At 34.1% G+C, this 27,170-nt stretch overlaps 1 protein-coding gene across 1 annotated transcript in view; it reads right to left on the reverse strand.

The window, feature by feature from the left end:
- Window positions 1–25,284, reverse strand: part of LOC141296224 (uncharacterized) — a 90,906-nt gene extending 65,622 nt beyond the window's left edge. The window contains exons 1-8 of the mRNA XM_073827497.1: window positions 23,865–25,284; window positions 22,386–22,508; window positions 20,403–20,413; window positions 17,050–17,201; window positions 14,699–14,706; window positions 10,193–10,382; window positions 3,805–3,938; window positions 3,226–3,529 (exon numbers count right to left, since the gene is read on the reverse strand). Coding sequence (XP_073683598.1) covers window positions 3,226–3,529; window positions 3,805–3,938; window positions 10,193–10,382; window positions 14,699–14,706; window positions 17,050–17,201; window positions 20,403–20,413; window positions 22,386–22,508; window positions 23,865–25,218 — 2,276 coding nt within the window. The 5' untranslated portion in view covers window positions 25,219–25,284. The remainder of the gene's footprint in view (window positions 1–3,225; window positions 3,530–3,804; window positions 3,939–10,192; window positions 10,383–14,698; window positions 14,707–17,049; window positions 17,202–20,402; window positions 20,414–22,385; window positions 22,509–23,864) is intronic.
- Between the last annotated feature and the right edge of the window lie 1,886 nt (window positions 25,285–27,170).

Genomic DNA, 27,170 nt, shown 5'->3' on the forward strand with positions numbered 1-27,170 from the left:
AAAAAGGATTAAAATAAAGTGAGTTTTTGCTTAAAAAAATTATTGGTCAGAGGGGTGTGATAATCCTAAATATAGCCTATAAATAATAATCTGTAAATTTATAAATAATATAGTTCCCCTTTTAAATTAACCCTAATTATTGAGTGTAATTTCTTCTTTACATGATAAAACAACTTACTAAAAAATAGATTTTTTTTTTTACAAATTACATGTAAAAATATCCCAAAAATTGCTTTTTTTTATTATATATATTTTTTTTACATTATAATCTTAGATTCAATTAATTTTCTTTCAATAAGCACAGGTTTTCTATTTCTTTTTGCTACTAGTAGGCAAAAACTGATGTGCATGAGCTCATATCAATGAAACGTACGATCAACCAGCTCAGAAAAGAAGCAGAAAACCTGTGCTCACTGAAAGAAAACAAACTGAATCCAAGATCTGCTGATAATATAGCATCAACAGAGATTTACAAGCAACTTTTAAAAGGCCATTTTTAACTGGGAACACCAAATAAGTGTTTTCAGCACAGCACAAGAGTTAATTTTATGTTTCTTAAGACATTTTTTCTTGTTTTAAGCAAAAACTGATCCTTTTTTTTAGAAACCAAGAATTAACATCATGTGGGTGTTTACAAAATACATTTGATTTATTTATTCATTTATTTAAAGGGAAAACAAGCATCAAAATAAAGTCAGTTTTTGCTTAAAACAAGAAAATAGTCTATAAATATCAATCTAAAAATCTATAAGTAATCGTGTTTCCCTTTGAATGAACCCAAATTATTGTGTGGAATTTTCTTTGCTAGTTAAAGTTAAAGTACTGGACTAAAAATGACTGACTTTGATCATACAGGATAAAACAACTTCCCAAATTATTATTTTTATTAATATTATTTTTATGTTTTTTTTTATATATAATATAAAAAATATATAATTATCTATATCATTATCTTGGGTTTAATTAATTTTCTTTCAATAAGCACAGGTTTTGTATTTCTTTTTGTATGTGCAAGAGCTCATATCAATGAACCCTACGATCAACCAGCTCAGAAAAGAAGCAGAAAACCTGTGCTCACTGAAAGAAAACAAACTGAATCCAAGATTTGCTGATAATATAGCATAACAATAGATTTACAAGCAACTTTTAAAAGGCCATTTTTAACTGGGAACACCAAATAAGTATTTTTAGTACAGCAAAAGAGTTAAGTTTATGTTTCTTAAGTAATTTTTTTCTTGTTTTAAGCAAAAACTCACTTAATTTTGGTAAAACTTTTCATAAAACAAGGCATTTACCAAATACATTTTATTTATTTATTAAGAGAAAATTTATTTAGAGTTTTTGCTTAAAACAAGAAAAAATATTGGTCAGAGGGGTGTGTTAATCCTAAACAGTCTATAAATATTAATCTAAAAATCCATAAGTAATCTTGTTTGCCCTTTGAAATAACCCTAATTATTGTGTGGAATTTTCTTTTTCCTGAAAATGCTAGTTAATGTTAAAGTACTGAACGAAAAATTACTGAATTTGTTCACACAGTGTAAAACAACTAGCCAAAAAATATATATTTTTTTACACCTGTCAAAAATTATCTGCAAAAAAAAGATCCCAAAAATTGCCTATTATTATTATTATTATTTATTATTATTATTTTATTTTTTTTTTTGGTTATGCTATATTATAATCTTGCATTTAATTTAATGCATTTAATAATTTTCTTTCAATAAGCACAGGTTTTGTATTTCTTTTTGGAACTTGTAAGCAAAAGCATATGTGCATGAGCTCATATCAATGAACCCTACGATCAACCAACTCCAAAAAGAAGGAAAAAACCTGTGGTAACTGAAAGAAAACAAACTGAATGCAAGATCTGCTGATTATGGCCCGGCTTCATAGACAGGGCTTAGCTTAAACCAAGATTAGGCCATAGTTCAATTAAGGCATTTAAACAATTTTTATAAACGCGCCTTAGAAAAAACATTACTGGTGTGCATCTTGAGACAAAACAAAGGCACTGATATATTTTAAGATCAGTCAGTGCATTTTAGTCTCGGACTAGGCTTAAGCCTTGTCTGTGAAACCGGGGAAATATAACATAATGACAGATTTACAAGCTACTTTTGTGAAACGATTCAATTTATTTTCTTTCATTAAGTGCATATTTTCTTTTCTCTTTGGAACTCGTAGGCAAAAAAAGTTTTATTTATGTCTGTCTGTGGAAAAACGCTTTGTTTTAAGTACATCATTGTCATGTAAATATATTCTTATGTAAGTAATATCTTTGTAGAATTGCCTATAGCTGATTGATTAACACCATTATTGATCTGAATTAACTTGAGCTGAATTATGACACTATTGTCTTGAATCTGAACTGTCTCCATAGTTGAGTTTCCATAAATGATTTGGCTATTTCTGTGAAGCTGGCAGTGTTGGGGGTAACGCATTACAAGTAACGCATGTTATGTAATAATATTATTTTTTCCAAGTAACTAGTAAAGTAACGCATTATTTTTTAACTGAGAAGAAAATATCTGAGTTACTTTTTCCCCCATTTATTGATTAAAAGCTCTCCTGTCCTCATGTTGAGAGAAATTGTAAGATGTTACTTTAGTTCCAGAACAAATGTGAACATGCATTAATTCATCTCACTCACTAAAAAAACAAATACAGTATTCCTCAAAATGAACACAAGACTGCAATAAATAAATATGTTAAATAATCCAAATATCCTTTATGTATTTAATCCCATTTTATGAACCAATGTCTTTGCTGTCGACCTTCGATGATCCAATTCATCCATACTAATAAGCAAAAATTACTCAAGATAATCTAACATTTGTTTTCCTTTTTTTATTGAAGAGTTGACATTTGTTCTTCTGCGGTCTACTCTGTACAGACGTCAACTTACTTTTCTCTAAGCCTGAGGCTTTTGGTGTAAAAAGGCTTTTACATTTGACAAAAATAGAACTTTTTATATTAAAAACAAACAAGCAAGCCCTGCCCAGATTTAAAAAGTAACGTAACATATTCCTTTTTAATAAAAAAGTAACTAAGTAACGTAATTAGTTACTTTTTTAAGGAGTAAAAGTAACTTTCCCCAACACTGGAAGCTGACTAAGGTCATTTTACTTTTAAGAATATAGATATTTGTATTGGAAAACAAGAAAAATGTTCATTTTTTTTGCAGTGTATTGGTTTCCTTTGAGGTGACCTCGTCATCCTGACCTTTCCTGAACGCCTGTTGCGTCCTCGTCCTCGTCGATGTACGTCTCCACCCTGGTCACCTGCACCAGATACGGATCGGAGGACGTCCATGAAGAGTGTTCTGCCTCCTGAACAGGTAAATGATGGCGCTCCAGCTCCGTGTTTTCCTCCAAACCATCTCCAGATTTTGGTGTCAAAGGATCTACTGCTCCAATATGACCATTAGCATCTTCATCAGGCAATGTTCGGAATGACATCAACACGGCTGTCGTCTGATCAGAGATCCTAGTGTAGTCTGAATTCATATTCCTGTTTGCATCGAATCCTATGAGGTGAAATCCAATAGCTGCATAGTTAATGTGGTTTTACTTCAACCTGCTCACGCTCCAGTTTCACAGACTTGAGAAAACAAAAGGTTTTTGTGCGTGAAAATCCCCGGTATTCTCTCTCTCTCGCTCCAGTTCTAACAGTGAAAGAGCTGCGAGCCGATAAAGCATTTGGAAACACTTTTGTGCCAGAAGTTTAACATGCATATCCAGTGTGAGAAAGAAAACAGAGTCTGAAGTGTCTCAGTAGTTCAGGCAGCGAAAGCAAACTTACGGAAGTAACGGATACGAGCTCCAGATATTTCCCTTAAAGATTTTTTTTTCCGGAATGTGGCAACATGGCAACTTCCTGCTCCGGCGGAGTCTGTGAAGGCTTGTGTTTCTCCTAGAGAAAGTTCAGCGCTGTCTCTGGAGAGGAAGGAGTCACGCAGGTTTGATTACCTTTCCCTCTAACTACTCCCTCTGTCTCTGTTCATCGATGAACCTGGCAGAAATTCACCTGCGAGTGTCCGGTTACTCCAGCGCAGGAGCTGGAAATGCAAGGTAGAGATTCAGTCTCTCTCTCTCTCTCTCTCTCTCTCTGTAATCTCCTGCAGGGTCAGGTGAAGTGGGCGGAGCTACACCATTACAACAGCAGCTATAATCAGCTCTACTGAGGTCATTGGCCACGCCTCTCTGTTGCTATAGTGCTGACCTGTAGTGCTTGAATACAGAATCAAGTGTGCAGAGAGAATCAGTGACCGAGCAAAGCGTCTGTAAACTTCCGATTTATCTCCAGTGGTGTGAGACTATGTATAGTACTGAGAAAAATTATTTAAACCTGGTAAAAATATATTAGAAAACCAGTGAGACCTTAAATTGTCCACGACAAAACAAACACAGTATGAGAGGCTTTCGTTAACACATCAAATCACTATAATTAATTTAGAAATATTTATATATATTTAAAAAATGCAAATTAAAAAAATAATAATTTAAGTATATATGTATATATATAAATATATACTATAATAATTTATAAACTACCAGTCAAAAGTTTTTGAACAGTAAGATTTTTAATGTTTTTTATAGTCTCTTCCGCTCACCAAGCCTGCTTTTATTTGATTTAAAATAGAGCAAAAGCAGTAATAAAGAATTTTTTTTGTATTTTATATAAAATATATATATTTTAACTGTTTATTTCTGTGATAAAAGCAGAATTTCCAGCATTATTACTGCAGTGTTCAGTATCACATGATCTTTCAGAAATCATTCTAATATGCTGATTTGCTGCTCAAGAAACCCTTCTGATTATTATAAATATTTAAAACAGCTTTTTTATTATGCACATTATATACTATACCATTCACCACTCAAAAGTTTGGAGTCAGTATATTTTTTATATATATAATCTATATATTAATTATAGAAATTAATACTTTTATTTAGCAAGGATGCTTTAAATTGATCAGAGGTGATGATAAATGTAATTTATAATGTTACAAAAGATTTCTATTTCAGATGAATGCTGTTCTTCTGAACTTTCTATTCATCAAGAAACCTAAAAAAAAGTTTCCCAGCTGTTTTTAACTTACATAATAATAATAAATGTTTTTGAGCAGCAAATTAGAATATTAAAATGATTTCTGAAGGATCATGTGACACCGAAAACTGGAGTAATGATGCTGAAAATTCAGCTTTGAAGTCATAAAATTTAATTTAAAGTACATTCAAATAGAAAACAGTTATTTTAAATAGTAAAAATATTTCACAATATTGTATTTTGCTGCTGTACTTTGGATCAAATAAATGCAGGCTTGGTGAGTAGAAGAGACGTTTTTAAAAACATTCAAAATCTTACTGTTAAAAAACGTTACTGTGCTTGTTACTGTACATAACCTTAATATAAAATAATAAATAAACACATGAAATACAAGTATAAAAATATGATCATATTTATAAAACATATGAACACAAAAACATATTTTTGCAAATATGTATATAATATTTATATATTAAAAATAAACAGCTTTAAAATATGCATAGAATACAATATAAAAGAATGCATATAGAATACAATAAAATATATATTTGAGGTCTAAAAACCTATACATATTTTAAATATTATTTACATAATATTATATAACATTAACATAATATAATTATACATGTTTATATAATATTTAAGTATCAATACTTAAAATAATAATTTTGACTTTATTCACATAGCATTTTGTCTTTATTCTGGTAGTATTTCAACTTATTCTCATAATATTTCGACTTTATTCTTGTAGTATTTCGATTTTATTCTCTTAGCATTTCTGACTTTATTCTCAAAAAAAAAAAAAAAAAAAAAAAAAAAATATATATATATATATATATATATATATATATAAATAAATAAATAAAATATAATCATGATACAAATATAAATATTTATTTATGTCTAAATTAACCTATATATATTTTAAACATTTATATAATATTTATATAACTTAAAGAGACAGAAAATTTAATTAGAAATGATAAAAATCATAAAAGCAAAAAATGTTAAATAAATAAATAAAATAAACTCATCATAGTCTTCTTTCTCATAACCTTGTTTTAAACATTCTCTTTGTGACGGACCTGAAACCCGAAACATGAGGTCTGTTTGTTAGTTGTGTTTCTCTGAGCACATTCCGCTCCAGAACCCAAACGCTCCGGTCGTCACAGTGATCTGGCCGAGATCCCGCTCAAGTTCACGGACTGTTTGCCACATGTTTCAGGATGAAAGGAAATTCATCCCGAAGAAAAGAGTGTCTTAATGAAACAACAACAGCATGTGCCAAAGTTCAGCTGAAACCCACCGAAACCAGAACATAGAGCCGCATGCATCTCATCATTAGAGTTAACAGCATGTGTAGTGCGGCTAGATTATATATAAGCAGTCCGGGCCTCTTCTGAGCTTTTCTTATGTAAGAGAACCAGTGCTTTTGAACACAGAGTGATTACTGCTGCATGTTTATTGAAACTTAAGAACAAGAAAGCAATGTAAACTAAAGCTCCTCCATCCAAAACAATCAAACTACATCTACATTCAAATTTGGCTGTAACAGGAGTATTTTGTATGATGCTATTTTAGTGCCACGTTAAAAATAAAAATCTAAAAAGACTACGAGAATAAAGTTGAAATTACGAGAATAAAGTCTAAATATTTTGAGAATAAAGTTATTTTAATATTGTAGTATTTCAACTTTATTCTCGTAGTATTTCAACTTTATTCTTATAGTACATGACTATATTCACATAGTTCTTTATTCTCGCAGTATTTCAACTTTATTCTTGTAGTATTTCGACTTTATTCTGGTAGTATTTCCGACTTTATTCTCATAATATTTAGACTTTATTCTCGTAAGATTTTTTTTTCTCGTAATATTTTGACTTTATTTTTGTAATATTTTTACTTTAATCTCATAGTATTTCTGACTTCATTCTCATAATATTTGTTTTTTTTTTTCTCATAATATTTCGACTTTATCCTCGCAATATTTCAACTTTATTTTTGTAGTATTTCAACTTTTCTCTCATAATATTTTTACTTTATTCAGGTAGTATTTCGACTTCATTCTCGTAATATTTCGACTTTATTCTCGTAGTATTTAAATTTTTTTCTCATAATATTTTGACTTTATTCATGTAGTATTTCGACTTTATTCTCGTAATATTTCAACTTTTTCTCATAATATTTTGACTTTATTCAGGTAGTATTTAGACTTTATTCTCGTAATATTTCAACTTTATTCATGTAGTATTTCGACTTTATTCTCGTAGTATTTAAACTTTTTCTCATAATATTTTGACTTTATTCAGGTAGTATTTAGACTTTATTCTCGTAATATTTCAACTTTATTCATGTAGTATTTCGACTTTATTCTCGTAGTATTTAAACTTTTTCTCATAATATTTTTACTTTATTCAGGTAGTATTTAGACTTTATTCTCGTAATATTTCAACTTTATTCTTGTAGTATTTCGACTTTATTCTGGTAGTATTTCAACTTTATTCTTGTAGTATTTCCGACTTTATTCTCATAATATTTAGACTTTATTCTCGTAAGATTTTTTTTTCTCGTAATATTTTGACTTTATTTTTGTAATATTTTTACTTTAATCTCATAGTATTTCTGACTTCATTCTCATAATATTTGTTTTTTTTTTTCTCATAATATTTCGACTTTATTCTCGCAATATTTCAACTTTTTTCCCATAATATTTCGACTTTATCCTCGCAATATTTCAACTTTATTTTTGTAGTATTTCAACTTTCCTCTCATAGTATTTTTACTTTATTCAGGTAGTATTTCGACTTCATTCTCGTAATATTTCGACTTTATTCTCGTAGTATTTAAATTTTTTTCTCATAATATTTTGACTTTATTCAGGTAGTATTTCGACTTTATTCTCGTAATATTTCAACTTTTTTCCTCATAATATTTTGACTTTATTCAGGTAGTATTTAGACTTTATTCTCGTAATATTTCGACTTTATTCTTGTAGTATTTAGACTTTATTCTCGTAATATTTTCACTTTATTCACATAGTATTTTAACTTTATTCTCATAGTATTTTGTCTTTTTTCAGGTGGTATTTTGACTTTATTCTTGTAATATTTTGACTTTATTCTCATAGTATTTCGACTTTATTCACATAGCATTTCTATTTTTTTCTCGTAGTATTTCGACTTTATTCTCTAAATATTACAACTTTAATTTCGTAATATTAGAATTTTTTTTACAATTTAACGTGGCACTAAAATGCAGTCATAATTTTTCAAGTTGGTTGGCAGTATATTTTGTCAGTGTATTGAACAGAGTCTGAGTCGGCTCTATAAATAACAGTAACCTGTCAGGGAAAGTTCATGTCTATTGTTGATGTTACTGAGAACTACAATGACAAACTACAACAAAGGTTCCGGAGCTGGTGTAAAAGCAGTTAGTTTAACCTGTAAGACCAGATAACACAAGCACCAAAACTACATTAAGTCATTTTATCTGACATTTGCTGCTGACTGTGTGACGCCCATCTAATCTGATCTGAGATCGGTGTGTTTTCCACCGTGGTCAGATTCAGGCGCGTCGCGGGTGTGTCGGTATGCTGGCATTTCACTCAACTTTACTGATGTGAAACACACACACAGACACAACAGCTAACAGGGAACGTTCTCAGAAGGTTCTAAACAAACATTAAAAGTTATCTGGTCTTTAATAATGTACTCACAACATTATTTATACATCATTCATGGAATGTTTTCCTGAAACATTTTAGCTGGATGTTTAAAAATGTTCTGAGAATGTTCAAAAGTAACATTTGCATGCTGTTTTCAAAATAACACACATTTACAAAACCATGAAACAATGTTTCTGAATGTTTTAAAAAACTGAACATTTTGAACATTCAGGAAGTACAACTTTATAAACCTTAGTCCAACATGTCCTATAAGGTGATGATTAATCAGACATATGGAGGAAGCACAGTTTCTCAGTGCAGTTATTAGAGTCATTAACATGTTCTGCTGCTGAATCAGTCAGACGTGCCCTCTAAAAAACAAATGAGTCTCCAGCTTCTCGCTGAGCTGAGAAATCTGGATTTGCTGACGTGCCCTCTGGACCTGAAAGACTTCTTATACAAAGCCTGTGTGTGTGTGTGTGTGTAAGCTTTAGACCACAAGTTTAGAGGAACCCTGAAGAAAACAGTATTTGTTATATATGTAATGCATATAAAGTTATTCAGTATGTGACTGTGTTTTGAGGATAAAATTTCTCAGAATGTCCACAAAAGAGCTGCAAAAACTGATAAAAACTGATTCAAGAACAATAGATGTTCTACAAGAACAATAAATCCTAAATGTTCTCAAATTTAAGTTTCAATTTTGAATATGGAAATTAGTTTCCACCACAGGATAAAAAAAGGTAAATATAAGGTATATAAATAAAAGGGAACTGTGACTTTTCTTCTCACAATTCTGACTATTTTTCTTACATTTCAGAGATTTTTATTTAAAAACTCACAATTGCAATAAGAAAAGTTAGAATTTTGAGATACAAAAGTTTATGAGATATAAAAGTTGTTATTTATTTATATATGTGAGATAAACTGCGATATATAATAAATGTGAGATATAAAATGTGACCCTGGATGGCAAAACCAGTCATAAGGGTCAATTACTGGGAAAAATTTAAAAACATTCTAAACATCTAAAACATTTTTATTGATGTATGTGGTTTGTTAGGATAGGACAATATGTGCCCAAGATAAAACTATTTGAAAATTTGGAATCTGAGGGTGGAAAATAATCTAAATATTGAGAAAATTGCCTTTAAAGGCAATTATTAATTGATTACTAATCAAAAATTTTCTTTTGATATATTTACGGTAGGAAATTTACAAAATATCTTCATGTAACATGATCTTTACTTAATTTCCTGATGATTTTTGGCATAAAAGAAAAATGGATAATTTTGACCCATACAATGTATTTTTGGCTATTGCTACAAATATACCTGTGCTACTTAATTGTGAGATATAAAGTCAGAAAAAAGTAAGAACTGTGAGATATGAAGTCAGAATTTAAGAAAAAAAAGTCAGAATCTGAATAAATATTACAAATAAACGCAGAAGTCTACAATATGTTAATTTCATCACAGTGCTGACTGACTCACCGTTATTCCGAGTTTGGGATTGTAGGGAGTGTCTCCGATGATGTCGTCCTCCGGCGGCGTGATTCTCAGGAAGTCTAGGTGATCCGGTCTGCTGGGATGACGCAAAGCCTCCTGGGTAAGGGATTCATCTGCATCCAGCATCCAGATGTCCTCTGGACGCAACAGAGAGTTTTCTGCAGGAAAAATGATTAGACTTTAACTTGAATAAAGTCATTGCTTTGATAATAATAGCAATCATTAGTGCAAAATAGTGTTTATATGTCAGCATGTCTAAAATATATATGTCTTTACTGATATTAAAGTGTATCTGTGCTCAGACACACTCTGATCTAATGCAATAAAGCAGCTCCAGAGGTCTGATATAATCAACAAACACCATCAGTCATATATAATAGAATTATGAATGATCACAGACCTGTTGTATTTTGTTTAGCTGCACAACACAACCTGATGTCTGTAACAGTACCTGTCAGAATAAGGGCTGAATTCATGTGCATAAAAATGTTTACACATAGTCCACAAGAGAAAAATAATAGCTGAATTTATAAAAACGCCCCTGTTTAAAAGTTTACACCCCCTTTTTTACAGTCCCTAGGACACATTTCTCAATACTTAGGTCACTTTTGCAAAACTCTTCAGACAATTCTCCTAACCGACTTTCAGCTTGGCAAAGTAGTTAATTTCACATTCAAAATGCACTACAACTACCAAAACACTTTACAGTTTTTCTCAATTGCTAAGACACATTTCTTGAAAGCTGCTCTCCTTTTCTCTAAACTGTGAACACAAAACCCAATTTTCAAGCTATATTCACAAAATCTCAGACTCTTCTTGCAAAACCAAACTTTCACCTCAAAACAGTTCAATCTGTGCTCAAAACTGAACTATGTTGTCAAGTCGTGCCCCGAGTCAATCAAAATTAAAAACACTACTGAACAGTCACTAAACACTACGTAGAAAAATAGAAAACACAATGCTCAGGACATGAAGCTGGAGAAATAAATGTTTATTGTTCACTGTAGGCTAAATGCATGTTGCAAAACAAAGAAAACCTGTGCATTTAGCACTTGTACAAAAAGACAAAACAGAAATCTTGTGCATTTACACGTAGCACTTGTAAAAACAAACAGAAATCCTATGCGTTTGCCACTTGTGAACAGTACTGTAAGCCCATGTAAAAATTTACATACTGTATTACGTATAATGTCAAAAAATGGTAATTACCTGTTCTCTTCTCTAAACCTTCAGATTATGGTGGACACAGTGAATCTACTGATGTTTGGATTTCATCAGATATTACTGTTCTTTGTCTTTGCTGACCACCTCGACCACCTCTTACACAAACTCTTCCTCTCAGGCCTCACAAACAAGTGCTCTCTGGACTGGCTTACTGTATATGTTCCCTCACATCATTAGCCACAAGTGTGATCAGTTTTGAGTTGTTGTGTTCAAGTGATGAAACCTGTGCTTTAATTGTGTTTGACTTTTGTCACCTGTGCTCACCATTATGCAGCACGTGTGCATCACAATGAAAATGTGTTGGCAAGTTGTGTCTAAACAGGTGAAAAGTGCTTATGGTTTTGCCAAAAGAGTGATTGAATCAATCAATGGGTTCAGGCAACTGAACATTTGGTTCAGACATTAGGTTTTAGTGTTTTAGCAATTGAGAAAAACTGTATTCAGGTCTCAAATAAACTCATTCTTCCAGAACACTAGCAAAGGTTGACAGCCGACAAACACACTTTGTCACCCACAAAACAATGAGCTAAAAAACACTAACAACATGTAGCATTACACAGTTTCTTGTGTAAAACAAGGACACATCTCTGTTTATAACTGCAATATATATTACTGGAATGAATCAGACATGATGCAGAATTCGTCAATATTTTATGTTGTTTATTTATTTTTATTTGGGTCCATGTTTACATCACAATACAAACCTATTCAGCAGTTGTCTCCTTTTGTAATGAAATTGAAAGAGTAACACCTGTGCAGATGTTCATCTACAATGAGAATCAGCTGGGGCTGGTTAAACTGCATTTTTAGATTTGAAATATGTTTCAATAAAATATTGCTGTTGAATTTTGCTGTCTTATTCAGTTTTGCGTTATGTTATTGTTTTGAACATAAGTTTAACAGTTTTGAAAACAGTATGTAAGCACGTGCAAAATGTCCTGTACGTACAAAGATTTTTGGCAGTTGTTGTGTCTGAGTGAGAAAAGAATTCATAAAATTTGAGAGATGTAGTCACTGAATGCATTTTGTGCCAAAACAATGATAATTGATCCTCAGTTTAGCCCACATAGACTTCTGTTGTGCTCACTGTGTCAAGAGTTTTGCAAAAGTGACCTAAGTATTGAGAAATGTGTCCTAGCGTCTGTAAAAAAAACTGTAATACTGTGTTGCTTTATGATCCACAGTTGTGTTTTTTTGTTTAGTGATAGTTGTCTATGAGTCCCTTGTTTGTTCTGTTAAACTGTTAAACTGCCTGCTGTTCTTCAGAAAAATTGTCTCACAAATTCTTTGGTTTTCCAGCATTGTGTATATTTAAACCCTTTCCAACAATGACTGTATAATTCTGAGATCCATCTTTTGACACTGAGGACAACTGAGGGACTCATATGCAACTATTACAGAAGGTTCAAACACTCACTGATGCTCCAGAAGGAAAAACCATGCATTAAGAGCCAGAGGGTGAAAACTTTTGAACAGAATGGAGATGCATACATTTTTTTTATATTTTGCCTAAATATTATATTTGTATTTTATTTTTTTCATTTAATACTGCCCTTCAGAGGCTATAGAAGATGCTTACATGTTTCCCAGAAGACTAAGGCCCAATCCCAATTCTATTTTCTACCCCTCCGCCTACCCCTCGCCCCTTCCCCTTGTCCCTTGAAACAAAGTGTAAAGGGGAAGGGCTAAAATATTTCCCCTAAGAAATGGGACACCACTACAACACTGTGATACGTCATCATACGTTGTCGCTAGTTCCTAATGTTACGTCAGAGGACATGCGCAGATGTTTATCACTCATTCCAAGATGTAATGTTGTCATGTTGCAAAAAGTACAGATGTACGGTGTACGCACCGTTCATTCACATGTGGCCTTAAGCAAAACAAACAACGCATTATCACATGCGCGGCAAATTGCTAATCAGTGTAGTGGTGCCTGGAGAAGTATATATGTTTCATTTGTGAATTTCGTTTTGAACTTTCTATTTGAACGCATTCGTTTTCTGGATCCTTGGACTAAAATGTTTACAGGGGTTCACTGGTTTAAGAAATTTCTGATCGTAAAAATCAGCTTCTTTTTATTTGTAAGGTATCGTTTTTATTATTATGTACTGATTTAAATTACTGGTGCGGTGAGCGGGCGCATTAGGCGCAATCATTAAAGACATTTCAAAGCAAGCCGGCTCCACGGTCCTGACTGCATCATCACTGCCTTTATTGGGTGTTTTGAGCGAATATTTACATTTATTCACATGACTGGATGCGGTGGACTGCCATGATTTTGGCGAATGCAGGACACTACTGAATAATGCGCATCAGAGGGGATTTAAAAAGTGGAAATTGCCGTGCCACGGGTCTTTCATGTTTCTAACATGCAGTCAAGTGTATATGACATAAAAATATATTTTGTAATATCGTGCAATCAGTGCTATCTGCTAGCAAACTTTAGCGATTTTTTTGCAAACGTTTATTTACAAAACAACACCATAAACACAAACACAAGATTGAAGGTAATATAAATATAATGAAACATTGTCATGAAAATCCTTATTAAAGGCAAAAATTACTTATATTTACGAGTCTGCTTGCTCGAGTGAGCAGCCATGTTGGAAATTTCTCTTAGCCCTTCGTTTGAAGTGAGGTCCTGAAAAATCTTCGTTTGGAGGGCTATCTGGCCCTTCCCCTTACCCCTACCCCTCCAACCAAAAGAGAAATGAGACACCCCTACCCCTTCACGTGAACGCGCCAAACGGAGGGGTAGGGCTAAGTGTAGGGCTAAGGGGTAGAATTGGGATTGAGCCTAAATAAGTAAAATTTACCCTGATCTTCAAATTCCAAAAGTTTTTCCTTCTGGAGCGTCAGTGAGCGTTTGAACCTGCATGAACATGCATTTTGTATGATCCCTCTTGTTTTGGTAAAATAATTAACATTTTGCAGATTCTTGACCTCAACTTGTGGCTGCAACAGATGTTTAAAAACAAACCAAAAAAAACGTATCATCATTCAAATGCATTCAGATGTAGCTATTAGTTTACAACTTTTTGTTACATTATTTTTTTGCAAATTAAAAGTTAATTAAAAACCAACAACAAGTGATCTGCATGTATGATTCCTGCATGTATGTTAATGCAATGTCTTTGTAAGAACATTCTGTGCTGTGTGTCTATATGTAGACCGTATGTAAGACGCTGTGAATGAATGTTTGATGTTTAGCTCTATAATTCAGTGTGTTACTCCCTGTGCCCTTCACTAGCCGACCTGAACACACAACACAACGTGACACACACCATATACAGCATCAGTCTCTCTCCTTCTATATCTCTCTGGTGGATCACAGCACAGAAATGAGAGAAACTCAATCTCAATTCACATACGTTTCCTCTGCAAAATTCTCAGTCAGAGAGATTAGAAACACTATTGATAATGCGAGTGAAGGCTACAGTGATTAATCGCGTCTCATTATGATAATGCATCTGCAGCCGGACCCGCCAGACCTCCAAACGCTGACTAAACGCCTGGTTCTGTTCCAAATGCAAAGTCAGATTGATTGCATCTCTCTCAGGCTCTGCACTGAATTACTCTCAAAACCCATGAAATTAAGATGCTCGTCCAGTCCGGCTCAAGCAGACCGACTCCAGCTGTGCTCCTGCCGTCAATACTATAGTAAAACCACAGTGAAACAGAAGCAGCTGCACTGTTTTCAAACTGCTTTCATTTGCATGAATCACCAACTCAACTAATGAGCTCATTAGAATTAGAAATGAAACAGCGCCACCATGTGAACACAAAACAACTTTCTGATTGTCAGTAATTATTGTTTAGATTATCTATCAATCTATTAACCCCCATGTGATCAATACATTTATATATGTTTTTATACCATTATATTGTATTCATATTTTTAATTTTATTTATTTTTTCATTGCAGCTTTACTTAAAGTGTTTTTGTAATTTCTATTTATTTTATTTTTTAATATGGTTACATTGTTTTCATAACTTTATTTTGTTGTATTTTATTTTAAGTTAAACTAAACGAAAATGAGAAATTTTGCTTGGTCTAGCTTGAAATAAACTGCATCATTTATTGTTAAAATATATTTTAAGTTTATTTTTTTATTGTTTTTTTTTTTATTGGTAAAATAATAAACATTTTGCAGATTCTTGACCTCAGCTGTATTCATTCAAAGTGGCTGCAACAGATGATTAAAAACAAACCAAAAAAATATCTTCATTCAAATGCATTCAGATGTTACTAGTTTTCAACTTTTTGTTAGGCTACATCATTATTGCAAATTAAGTTAATAAAAAAAACTAAATGAAAATGAGAAATTTTGCTCGGTCTAGCTTGAAATAAAATGCATGATTTACTGTTAAAATGTATTTTAAGGAAAAATGTTCTTGTTGTTTTTAATTTTAGTTATCTATAATAACTAGCAAATAACTAATTCCTATAAAACAGAGAGTTGCTCCTCCTCCAGGGGGCATCGGTGACTCAGAAACTACTATCTGCCATTGACAGGCTTTCAGATCTCAGAATATGTTATTTGAGACAACTGTACTGTATTCAATACTTTAACTAATTTAAAACTAAACATTTAAATCTATTTAATCAAAAGATTTGCATCAGCCATTCAAAAGCAAGCTCTCTAGCCGAGACGGGGGCTAGTTGTCACACTGTTTAAACTGCTTCTTTATGTCTGTTCATGTGACACAATTATTGTGTGAGATATAAAGTAGGGAGATTAGAGTGTGTTAATAGAGCAGCTGTCAGATAGAGTGTGTATATGGTGTGTAGATAGAGCCTCAGGCTGATTCACAGTGAATGAACAGAGCAGTTCAATACGTCTGTGCTGATGCTACACTGATAATGGCTAGTATTAAAGATTATATTATATATACTCCTGTTTATTTTACTGGAGCCCACCTGTTTTTGAGCCAATTTGATTTTGGATACATAAAGTATTATTTAGAAATAATTGTAGAAGTTTTCCCACCTATGACAAATCTGTAAATGTAAAACATGTCAATTAAAGGGTGAAAACTGTTTGTCTACAACAAACTTTCTAACTGATGATGAATTGTGAGCCAATCAGAATATTTCATGCTTTAAAGAGCTCAAGCATTTAAAACTGCAGTGAGCTTGTAATAAACATAGCAATATTGTATTATATATGATAATATTGTTCTCAAGAAACGTAATTTCTTTACGACTGAAGAAGACATGAACATCTTGGATGACATTGGGGTGAGTAACTTATCAGGAAATTGTAATTTTGGAAGTGGAGTAATCCTTTGATAAAACTCTCATCCTGAGCTTGTCTCATCTGTGAGACTTTAAATCCAATCAAATGAGATGTTCACAGGACAGAATCAAAATCCAAAGACACACATTAACTAAGGCTTTACATTCTACAACCTAAAAACAATATACAGTACTTCTCTTACACACCTAAAGGAGTCAATAGTTGTTTACATTAGTGCACAGTGCTAAAAAACTTGATGATTTTTTGAAACTGTGTTGAGATTTTGAGGATCTCTAGAGGAGCATAGATGTTTCTTCTGGAGAAACATCTGTGAAGCCGATTAAGCTATAGGCTCCACTGAGTCTCATTGGCGTCTATGAGAAACACCTGAGCTGTGCGATGTGATAATAGCTCGCTGTGCTCCTGTTTGTCTCTCTGTTTGTCTGTGTTCAGAGTGAACTCAAGCTCTGCTGTCTGTGTGATGAAGGACGACATGAAGCTCAGAGCGAACTAGCATCAACCGCAGACACACACATCAGACACAACACACTCAGATCCGCCTCAGTCCTCACACAAACCAACTCCTGAGTCCTGAGGGGTTTAGCATGTTGATTTATGGTTGCAGCAGGTTCTGAGTTTTTTATACAAATAATCTGTGAGGGAAAACTAGTACCATTCCAAAACTGGGAACATTTAAAGACAATTTAAAACCGCATCAGTTTATATATAAACCCTTGTTCACACACACACACACACACACACACACACACACACACACACACACACACACACACACTGGTGTTTAGTGATGTGATGTGTAATTACCCACAGAGCTTGACTCATTCAGCCCACCACACACACACATACATACAAAACACACACACACACACACACACACACACACACACACACACACACACACACACACACACATGTTGGGTTTACATGTTTTATGGGGACATTCCATAGGCGTAATGGTTTTTATACTGTACAAACCGTACTTTCTATCGCCCTACACCTACCCTACACCTAAACCTAGCCCTCACAGGAGATTGTGCACACTTTTACTTCCTCAAAAAAACTCATTGTGCATGATTTATAAGCCTGTTTCCTCATGGGGACCTGAGAAATGTCCCCACAAGGTCAAAATTTACTGGTATTCCTATTAGGGCTGGGCGGTATACCTTTTCATACCGAATACCGGTGTTTTTTTTTTTTAATGATATTCATTTTTCATATACCCCAATACCGGTGAGTGTGTGCGTACAAAGCGCTGGGAACACGTATGTTGACGCAAACAGAAACCGCAGCTTGCACGTACTTGTCTGAAGCAACACATCTGAGGTGTGGACGTATTTCAGTATATCTGAGAAAGACCCAGGGTTAGCGATTTGCAAAACTTGTAATCTGAGAGCAGAGATCGGCGCATTGTGCGCAGACAGATGTAGCTTTCAGTGAGAGAAAAACAATGGCTTTACGTTGGTGTTACGTCGCAATATTTTAAAGATATGTCTTTTCTATATACTGTATTTTCATTAATATTTATGCTTTAAAGCCAATGGATATCACACAAGCAACGTGGAAACTGATCAATATGTTAAAGTGAAAGTAAAAACTGACTTTCAGCATCTGATGTGCATTCTTTCAGACAATGAGAGACGATTATACTTCATATGCTGATATTAATTTAGTCCCTTAATATTTTTCTTGTGCCCCGAACATGGTGGGAAAAATAAATAAAAAAGAAACGTATTTTGTGTAAGGTTTGTTTTTGAAAGTCTTAAATAAAGCTCTTAATTTTCATTGATGACTGCAGTGTTATTAGGGGGTTATGAAAGTCATAATAATGATTTCAGGTGGTCTAAAATGTGGGGACTGAAAGACAAGAATTGCGATGAAACTTCAAAAGGCTATCCATTGAATAAATATGAGCGCTGCACGTTTCAAAATCATTTGTTGCGCTACTTTGTATACTACCATTCTGATAGCGCCTCCTGCTGGAAGAGAAACGCGTAGACTTGTAAATGTGAACTTGTGAAGAATGCACAATAAAGTGTTATGTATTTTGACTGCAAATCATGAATTCTGATTTCTTCACCTCATTACAATTATGAGTGCCACTGTCACTTCTTTGTGAACAGCAGCATTTTGTGAGACCAATCAAACCTGGGTTAATACTAGTCCGGTCAATGTAAGCCAATATACTGCAGTAATTATTCTCTAATTTATTAGGAAATGTGGTTAACACCTAGTCATGCATGAAAAGAAATAATACCGTCTTATACCGTGATACCGTATAATTTAGAAAAATACCGTGATATAAATTTTTGGTCATACCGCCCAGCTCTAATTCCTATCCTTGTGGGGACATTTGGTCCCCATAACGTGATGAATACCAGGTACACACACACACACACACACACACAGTGTCAGGAGTGCTGTGTTTCCTACTGAATGCCAGACATGCAAAGCATGCAAGAAACCCAAAGGATCTTCAGTGTCTGTGTGTGATCAGTTTCATATGACCTCTGGGCTGATTGCTTGATTTCATTACATTCATTACTGATGCTGAGCTGCTGGAACCAGTGCAGACCCAGCAACAGGAAACACTCTCACAACTTTAGCTAACGCTGTTTTAAATGTTCAGACAAAATGTTTGTAATGTACTACAAATGGAACATCCTTATAACTTTATTAATAGTTGATATAAATTTTCTTAACATTGAGAGAACACATTCTTAAAGGGGCTGCTTTTCCATTCCATTCCCACTCCGAAGATCTGATCTAAATAAAATGATTCATCATCTGAAGTCCCGATCTAAATCAAATGATTTGTCAACCATCATTTCAAATAAGGACTCGAAGCGCGGAGGGCAAATCATTCAATTTGCAAAATGATTTGCAAACCCACTCCTAAGTCCGGATCTAAATCAAAAGATTCTCAATCTGAAGTCCCAATGTAAATCAAATGATTTGGGATCTGAAGTCCTGTTCTGAATCAAAAGGTTTGCAATCTAATGTGATGATTTGAATCAAATGATTTGCAATCTGAAGTCGTGCTCTGAATCAAAAGATTAACGATCTGAAGTCCCGATCTAAATCAAACGATTGGCGAACACGCTTCAAAGTTCCGATCTAAATCAAATGATTCGGGATCTGCAATTTAAAGTCCGATCTGAATCAAATGATTTGCGATACAGGATGTGTTTAGAGCGTTTTGAAACAATCTACATCAAATTATTTGCAATCTGAAGTCCTGTTCTGAATAAAAAGGTTTGCGATCTAAAGTCATGATTTGAATCAAATTATTTGCAATCTGAAGTCCTGTTCTGAATCAAAAGATTCACAATCTGAAGTTCCGATCTAAATCAAATGATTGGCGAACACGCCTTAAAATTCCGCTCTAAATCACATGATTCGGGATCTGCAATTTAAAGTCCCCTATCTGAATCAAATGATTTGTGATACAGGATGTGTTTGGAGCATTTTGAAACCAATATAAATTAAATGATTCGCGATCTGAAGTCCCGATCTGAAACAGATGATTCCTGAACCCACTTCTAACTAAGGAGGGCGTAAAAATAATGTTTGTGAAATGTTGTAAGAAATGTTTTTAGAACTTTCAAGTAATGTTATATAATCATATAGACAATCATATATAACATTTTAAAAAAAAGTTTCCACAACGTTTTTATAACCTAAATGTGTCACCTGATCACTGTCTGAGACACAAATCACATACAGCAGAACTTCACCTGCACTGACGCTTTACTCGAGTTTTTAGTCCCAGTGTTGCGGTGAAGGATGCTCAATGTTTGTCCATGAAAGATCCTTTATAATGCGCTGAATAAAAACCATCAGTGCTACGGATGTTTATTTCCTCAGGACTGATTCTTTACACACTGGAGGTATTTATAGAGGTTTTATTGATTGATGAAATGCTCTGGTGTAATAGTGTATAGAATAACACAAGGGCAGAAGAGCCGTGGCTGTTGGACAATCTACAGCGTACAGCATCAACTCCTGCCAGTACTAGAGACTTCATCACAATCAGCACATGAACAGCTCTCTCTCAGACCGCTGTCATGCTCACTGGAGCAGAGTCTGTCTGAAACCCAAAGACAATGAACAATGAGTGTGTGTCACTGGAGGAAGTTTTCATAGTGCAGAATGAATGAAATCTCAGTTACTACTGGGTTTGTGGGTGCAATTTAGAACAACACAAAAAGACTAGCAACCACCCAGAACATATTAATAAATATATAGCACATTAGCAACCACATTGTAACATCTTGGTAACTGCACAATCGCCCTAGCAACTGCATAGCAACAAAATTTTCGAAGTGATTTTGCTTTCTGTTTTAAAGTTTTCTTCGGATTGTTTGTACTTAAAAGTCCTGAATTGAGTCAAATGATTCGCAAACCCAAACCGAAGTCCCAAATTGAATCAAATGATTCGCAAACCCTAACCAAAGTCCCGAATTGAATCAAATGATTTGCGAACCTTAACCAAAGTCCCGAATTGAATCAAATGATTCGAGAACCCTAACCAAAGTCCCGAATTGAATCAAATGATTTGCGAACCTTAACCAAAGTCCCGAATTGAATCAAATGATTCGAGAACCCTAACCAAAGTCCCGAATTGAATCAAATGATTCGAGAACCCTAACCAAAGTCCCGAATTGAATCAAATGATTCGAGAACCCTAACCAAAGTTACGAATTGAATCAAATGATTTGCGAACCCTAACCAAAGTTACGAATTGAATCAAATGATTCAAGAACCCTAACCAAAGTTACGAATTGAATCAAATGATTCAAGAACCCGTGCCGAAGTCCCGAATTGAATTAAATGATTCGCAAGCCCCACCGAAGTCCCGAATTGAATCAAATGATTAGCTCGCAAGTTTTATGACATTAACTGAAAGTATGATGTTTACAAATAAAAAAAACATATTTTCATTCCAAAGATAACATTCAACACAAATCTAGGAACATATTGAGGTGAGGTAAGCGGTTTACTGCTAACTAGTGAAACACTCCATTAATATGACCAGCTGCAGCTTAAAATACATGTTAGATGTTCACATAGTGCATTATGGTGGAGTTTGTAGCTTAATTCTCTATATTTGAAATAGTTTGAGCTGCAGTTCAGTTGCTGACAGTTCAATAGGAAATCAGCTGAAAGCATCCAGTCATCTCATACCATTCAATCAATCTCACATTTATCAAAATCAAACATTATATCAGACAACATTATTGTCTATTAGTATTTTAATGATGATGATTATATAATCATTTAGAAATAGAAAATATATCTCGTTTCTACTATAGTGAGCCCTCCTCTAACAAGCAGAGAGGATCCGCTGTATTTCAGGTTTGTGTAACTGTCATGTGTGATCAGATCAGCAGCAGTACAAGAGTAGATTATACTGGAGACTCAACTGCATCTACTTTGCCTCAAGCAAATGAACTGTGTTTGGCCCCACAACTAATAGGCGATGATCAAATCATACTATCTGAATTTAGGCTTGAATTTAGAGGAGCATCACAGAAAGGGCAGACGCTTAATGGGAATTCTTTCTTTTCTCGTCAGCGCAGCCATGAGATGCAGCTTACGCGCTTCTGAAGTCTTGCTCCAGCAACAAAGCGCTTTAATCCTTCTAATGTTTGGGACTTCTGAAGCGACCCAAACCAGCCCTCCTCCAGATCAACAGGATGAAGGTGCAGAGCAAATTATGTTCATGAGAGCAGCACCCGTGTTTGAACCCGAGAGCCGGCCCAGCGGCTTTGATCTTAGTGAAACCAGGACTGGATTCTTCACTCAGAAACACACACTGTGAAAATTCAATAATGGATCTCTGGGAAAGAGGGCTGGGAGGCTAAAATTCTTGTCCAGAGTCACATGACAAGCCTAAGAAATCAAAATAAACCTGGGCCACTGAGATTACTAGCAGTGAGTTTGATTTCACAATCACACTTCCCAAGTGACAAATTCAGGTTATAAAAATGTTGTGGGAATGTTGCTTTGAAAAGTTTCTAATGCATAGAAATGTTCAGTTTTCTTGTTGTGTTTATAATGCTAATAATACTAAGTTCTGCTAACTTTATTTCCCCCAAAACATAACATTATTTGAATGTTTATTTGGAATTAGAATGTCCAGTTTTCTTGTTGTGATTAGAAAGTTATTTAAAGGTGACTAAACGCTTCTTAAGCATTCTACTAAATTTTATTTTTACCCAAAATATGACATTATTTGAAATATTCAATTTATAATATTCTTAGAATGTTAAAATCGCCATAATTAAAATGTTATTATAATGTTTCCTAAATGTTCTACTAAATTTTTACCCAAAATTATATCATTTTTGAATGTCTAATATTCTAGAATATACTAATATTCTTATATTCTATTCTAATATTCTATGTCCAGTTTTCTTGTCGTCATTAGAACATTATTTAAAGGTTACAAAAACATTTCCTAAACGTTCTAAACTTTATTTTACCCAAAAATATAACATTATTTGAACACTTACTTTTAATATTCTAGGAACTAAAATACCCAGATTTGTTTTCATGATTAGTATGTTATTTAAAGGTGGCTAAAACATTTCTTTAATGTCCGACTCCTACAAATTCTATTTTTATCCAAAATATTATATGAACTTTTAATTGTAAATCTCTAAGAATGTTAAAATGTCCAGTTTTCTTGTTGTGATTAAGACATTATTTAAGGTTAAAAAAACATTTCCTAAATGTTCTAAATTTTATTTTCACCCAAAATATAACATTATATGAACTTTTAGTTGTAAATCTCTAAGTGTGTAAAAATGCCCAGTTTTCTTGTTGTGATTAGAAAGTTATTTAAAGTTGACTACAACGTTTCTTATACATTCTACTAAATTAATTTTTACCCCAAATATAACATTATTTGAATGTTTATTCTATTATATTTCAGTTTTCTTGTCCTGTTATTTATACCAAAACTATTATTGTATGTTATTGTTATTTTAACGCTAAAAAGTGTTTCTTAGAACATTCAAATAGAAATAACATCATGAAGACATTCTGAGAAAGTTGTTGTGAGAACCTTCCATAAACATTACATTAAGAACTTTATGTCCTAACATTCACATTTCGTGTTAGCTGGGAACTAGAAGAGCAGTTTCCTACCTGAGGTCGTGGCACTCGACGTACTAGCTCCATTCAGGTTGAAATGATTGCTGAGGTTCAGGTCGAGCCGTGTGACCGTCCTGCGGTTGCCGTTTTTGTCGATGACCTCTGTGGCGACTTTGGGCTCATCTCTCGAGGAGCGTTTATTTCCATCATCCTCCTCAGGCAGCAACACAATACGGTGGTTCATCTGGGGACTCGAAAGTTGAGAAGACAGAGGCGACAAGACAGGAGACATGCTCTGGAGACTGTTGGTAGGAGGATAAGACACATTGAAGACTCCACAGAGAGAACTTGATGTGGGGCTTCTGCTCCAGGGGCGAAGATTAGAGCTTCTAGCATCAATAGGGGGCGATAGGCTTGACCTGGTTTTCTCGTTGTTCACCTGAGTAAAGCGCTTGATGTCTTCTTGTCCAGCTTGCTGGTTGCGGTGATCCACATCCAAACTGGAATGAGATACAGGTTTCTCTTGGGAAGCCTCATCATCACTTCTCACATCCCTTTGGTTGACTTCCAAACTTGCAAAGGTTGACTCTCGTTGGTTTCCCTCAATATTCCCATTGGTCATTAGCTCCTGTAAGACACATCCACGTTGGTTTCCCAACGGTTTATCGTATTCCAAAGTGAATTGGTTATCAAACTCCGACAGCTCGGCACAAAGATCCATTTCCGACCCAAAAGAACGAGGTTCTTCCATGAAATCCCAACCATCATGGGCGATCTGGAAGTGTTCCTCCATTGGAAGAAGAGGCTCGCAGGAGACGCTGACGTAGGAGCCTGTTCCTGGCGTATCCGGGCCACAGATGGAGATTGGAGTTCCTGGTATTTTCGTTGAAAACTCAGACGCTCCACTTTGAACTTTCCTTTTCATCTTGCTCTGCAAAAACTCTTCAGCACTGTCCATCTTCTTAGAACCGAGTTTCTTCAGCTTGCGAACCCTTGAAACCGCTCTCTTTTGCTCTGGTGACAGAGGAATAGTGAGGTTACTACTGCTAACATCATGTCCAACATATTCCTCATGTCCTTCCAGGAGCTTCCCGTCCTGGTTGCCCATCCTGAGCTGGTTTGCACAGTCACTGCATAAAGACAGGAGGTCCGTCAGCAGCTGATGGTGTTCTGCGGCCAGCCAGCGGAGCTGCGCGACCGCTCCTTTTGTCGCCTTGCAGTAATACTGGCCTCTTTGTTTAGTCCTGGCCTCGTCTTCATCCTGAGGCCGGACTTCACGAGGGGTTTGGCCAGCTCGTGAGAAACCTCTGGGTTTCCGTGTTGGGATGTACAGACTGCTGAAGCACAGCTCGTGGATGGGTTTGTAGAGACGCAGCACTGTGTGTGTGCCTTCCATTACGGGGCCCATTTTAATTCATCATGCTCCTAAATTGAGTTGGCAGTTGTCTCGTGGGTCTCGTCTCAAGTTGAGGACGGCCCGGGATGGACTGACACGGCGGGTGTTCATCATCGGGGCGATCGAAGACCTGTCAAAATGACGGAAGTTTTTAGTGCAAGTCATAAATCTGTTTTAAGATGCATGTAGAATGTAAACATTCTAAAGCTAAAGATTTTTAGCCCAAAAAACTGTAAAACACATGACTTATTATAGAGACACAGAGCTTTAAAACCCACAACAAAATCAGAAGTGTACTTAAATAATAAGATTGATTAATAGCAATTAAATACAGGCTTTAAAGTTAACAAGTATCAAATTTGGTTTGCACACTGAAGCTCTTGTCGTAATTAGAACATCATTGAAACATTTCTTAAATGTTCTATAAAATTAGTTTTACCCCAAAATATGTTACTTTAATGTTTTATTTTACACAAAAATAATAATAAAATAATTATTTGAAAGTTTATTTTTAATATTCTAAGACCGCTAAAATGCCCAGATTTCTTGTCGTGATTAGAATGTTATTTAAAGGTGGCTAAAACATTTCTTTAAGGTTCTACGAATTTTAGTTTTACCCAAAATATAACATTATATGAACTTTTAGTTGTAAATCTCTTAAGAACGTTAAAATGTCCAGTTTTTCTTGTTGCGATAAGAACGTTATTTAAAGGTGACCAAAACGTTTCTTAAACAATCTACTAAATAAATTTTTACCCCAAATATAACATTATTTGAAGGTTTATTCTTAATATTCTAAGAACATTAAAATGTGCAACATTAAATTTTCTTGTCCTGTTAAGAACATTATTTAAAGGTGATAAAACATTTCTTGAAATGTTCTACTAGGCCTAAATGTTATTTCTGAATTCTGAATGCTATTTTAAAAAGTCAAACAAGCCAAAAAATATTTCAGATTTTCAGAGATGTAAATATTGATGTAAATAAATAACAAGAAAATACTATTTTTTCATTCATGTTTAATTATATGTGTGAATCGCTGATTCTCAGTAATTATATGTGAAATGAACTATAATTTCTGAATAAATTTGTTTCTGCACAAAATTAATAGTAATTTTTAAAACTAACCTTTATACAACCATAAACAAATATCATTATATTCATCAATCAATATGTGACCCTTGACAACAAAACCAGTCATAAAGCTTTTTTTATTGACTGAATAAATAAGCTTTCCAGTGATGTATGGTTTGTTAGAATAGGACAATATATTGCTGAGATACAACCATTTGAAAATCTGGAATCTGAGGGTGCAAAACATCTAAATATTAAGAAAATCGCCATTTAAAGTTGTGCAAATTAAGTTCTTAGCAATGCATATTACTAATCAAAAATTAAGTTTTGATATATTTATGGTAGGAAATTTACAAAATATCTTCAAGGAACATGATTTTAATATCCTAATGATTATATACTAATATACCCATGCTACTTAAGACTGGTTTTGTGGTTCAGGGTCACATATTTAATGCATGTTTGCAGGCCAGAAAATAAACTGTGGATATGCTTTATTAAAAATATCCACTTTTTTAGCAGTTTCTGATTTTAAATATATTCTGCACCTAATTTTTTCAAGGTACAAAATTGAAAGTATTTTTTAAAAGTAATCTTTGCTTAATCATAAGCAACAGACTTCTCTTGTAATATTCCATGCATCATAGCTCTGGAACACAACTCTTTGCCAGACATTTTTACAGGCCAGGAAATAAACTGTGGCGATGCTTTGGCAAAAATATCCATGAATGCACAACTAACAGTGGGTCTATTGATAATGTCATTCAGTACGCTTTATTCTGCTAAAGCCTTTGAACTGTATGCATAATTATTTAAATTTAAGCAATTGAGTGAGTAGAGCACCCTTCATCATGAGCTTTATAATACTCAACCATCACACACACACATTA

This window comes from Garra rufa, chromosome 21, assembly GCF_049309525.1.
Source record: "Garra rufa chromosome 21, GarRuf1.0, whole genome shotgun sequence".
Taxonomy (NCBI): domain Eukaryota; kingdom Metazoa; phylum Chordata; class Actinopteri; order Cypriniformes; family Cyprinidae; genus Garra; species Garra rufa.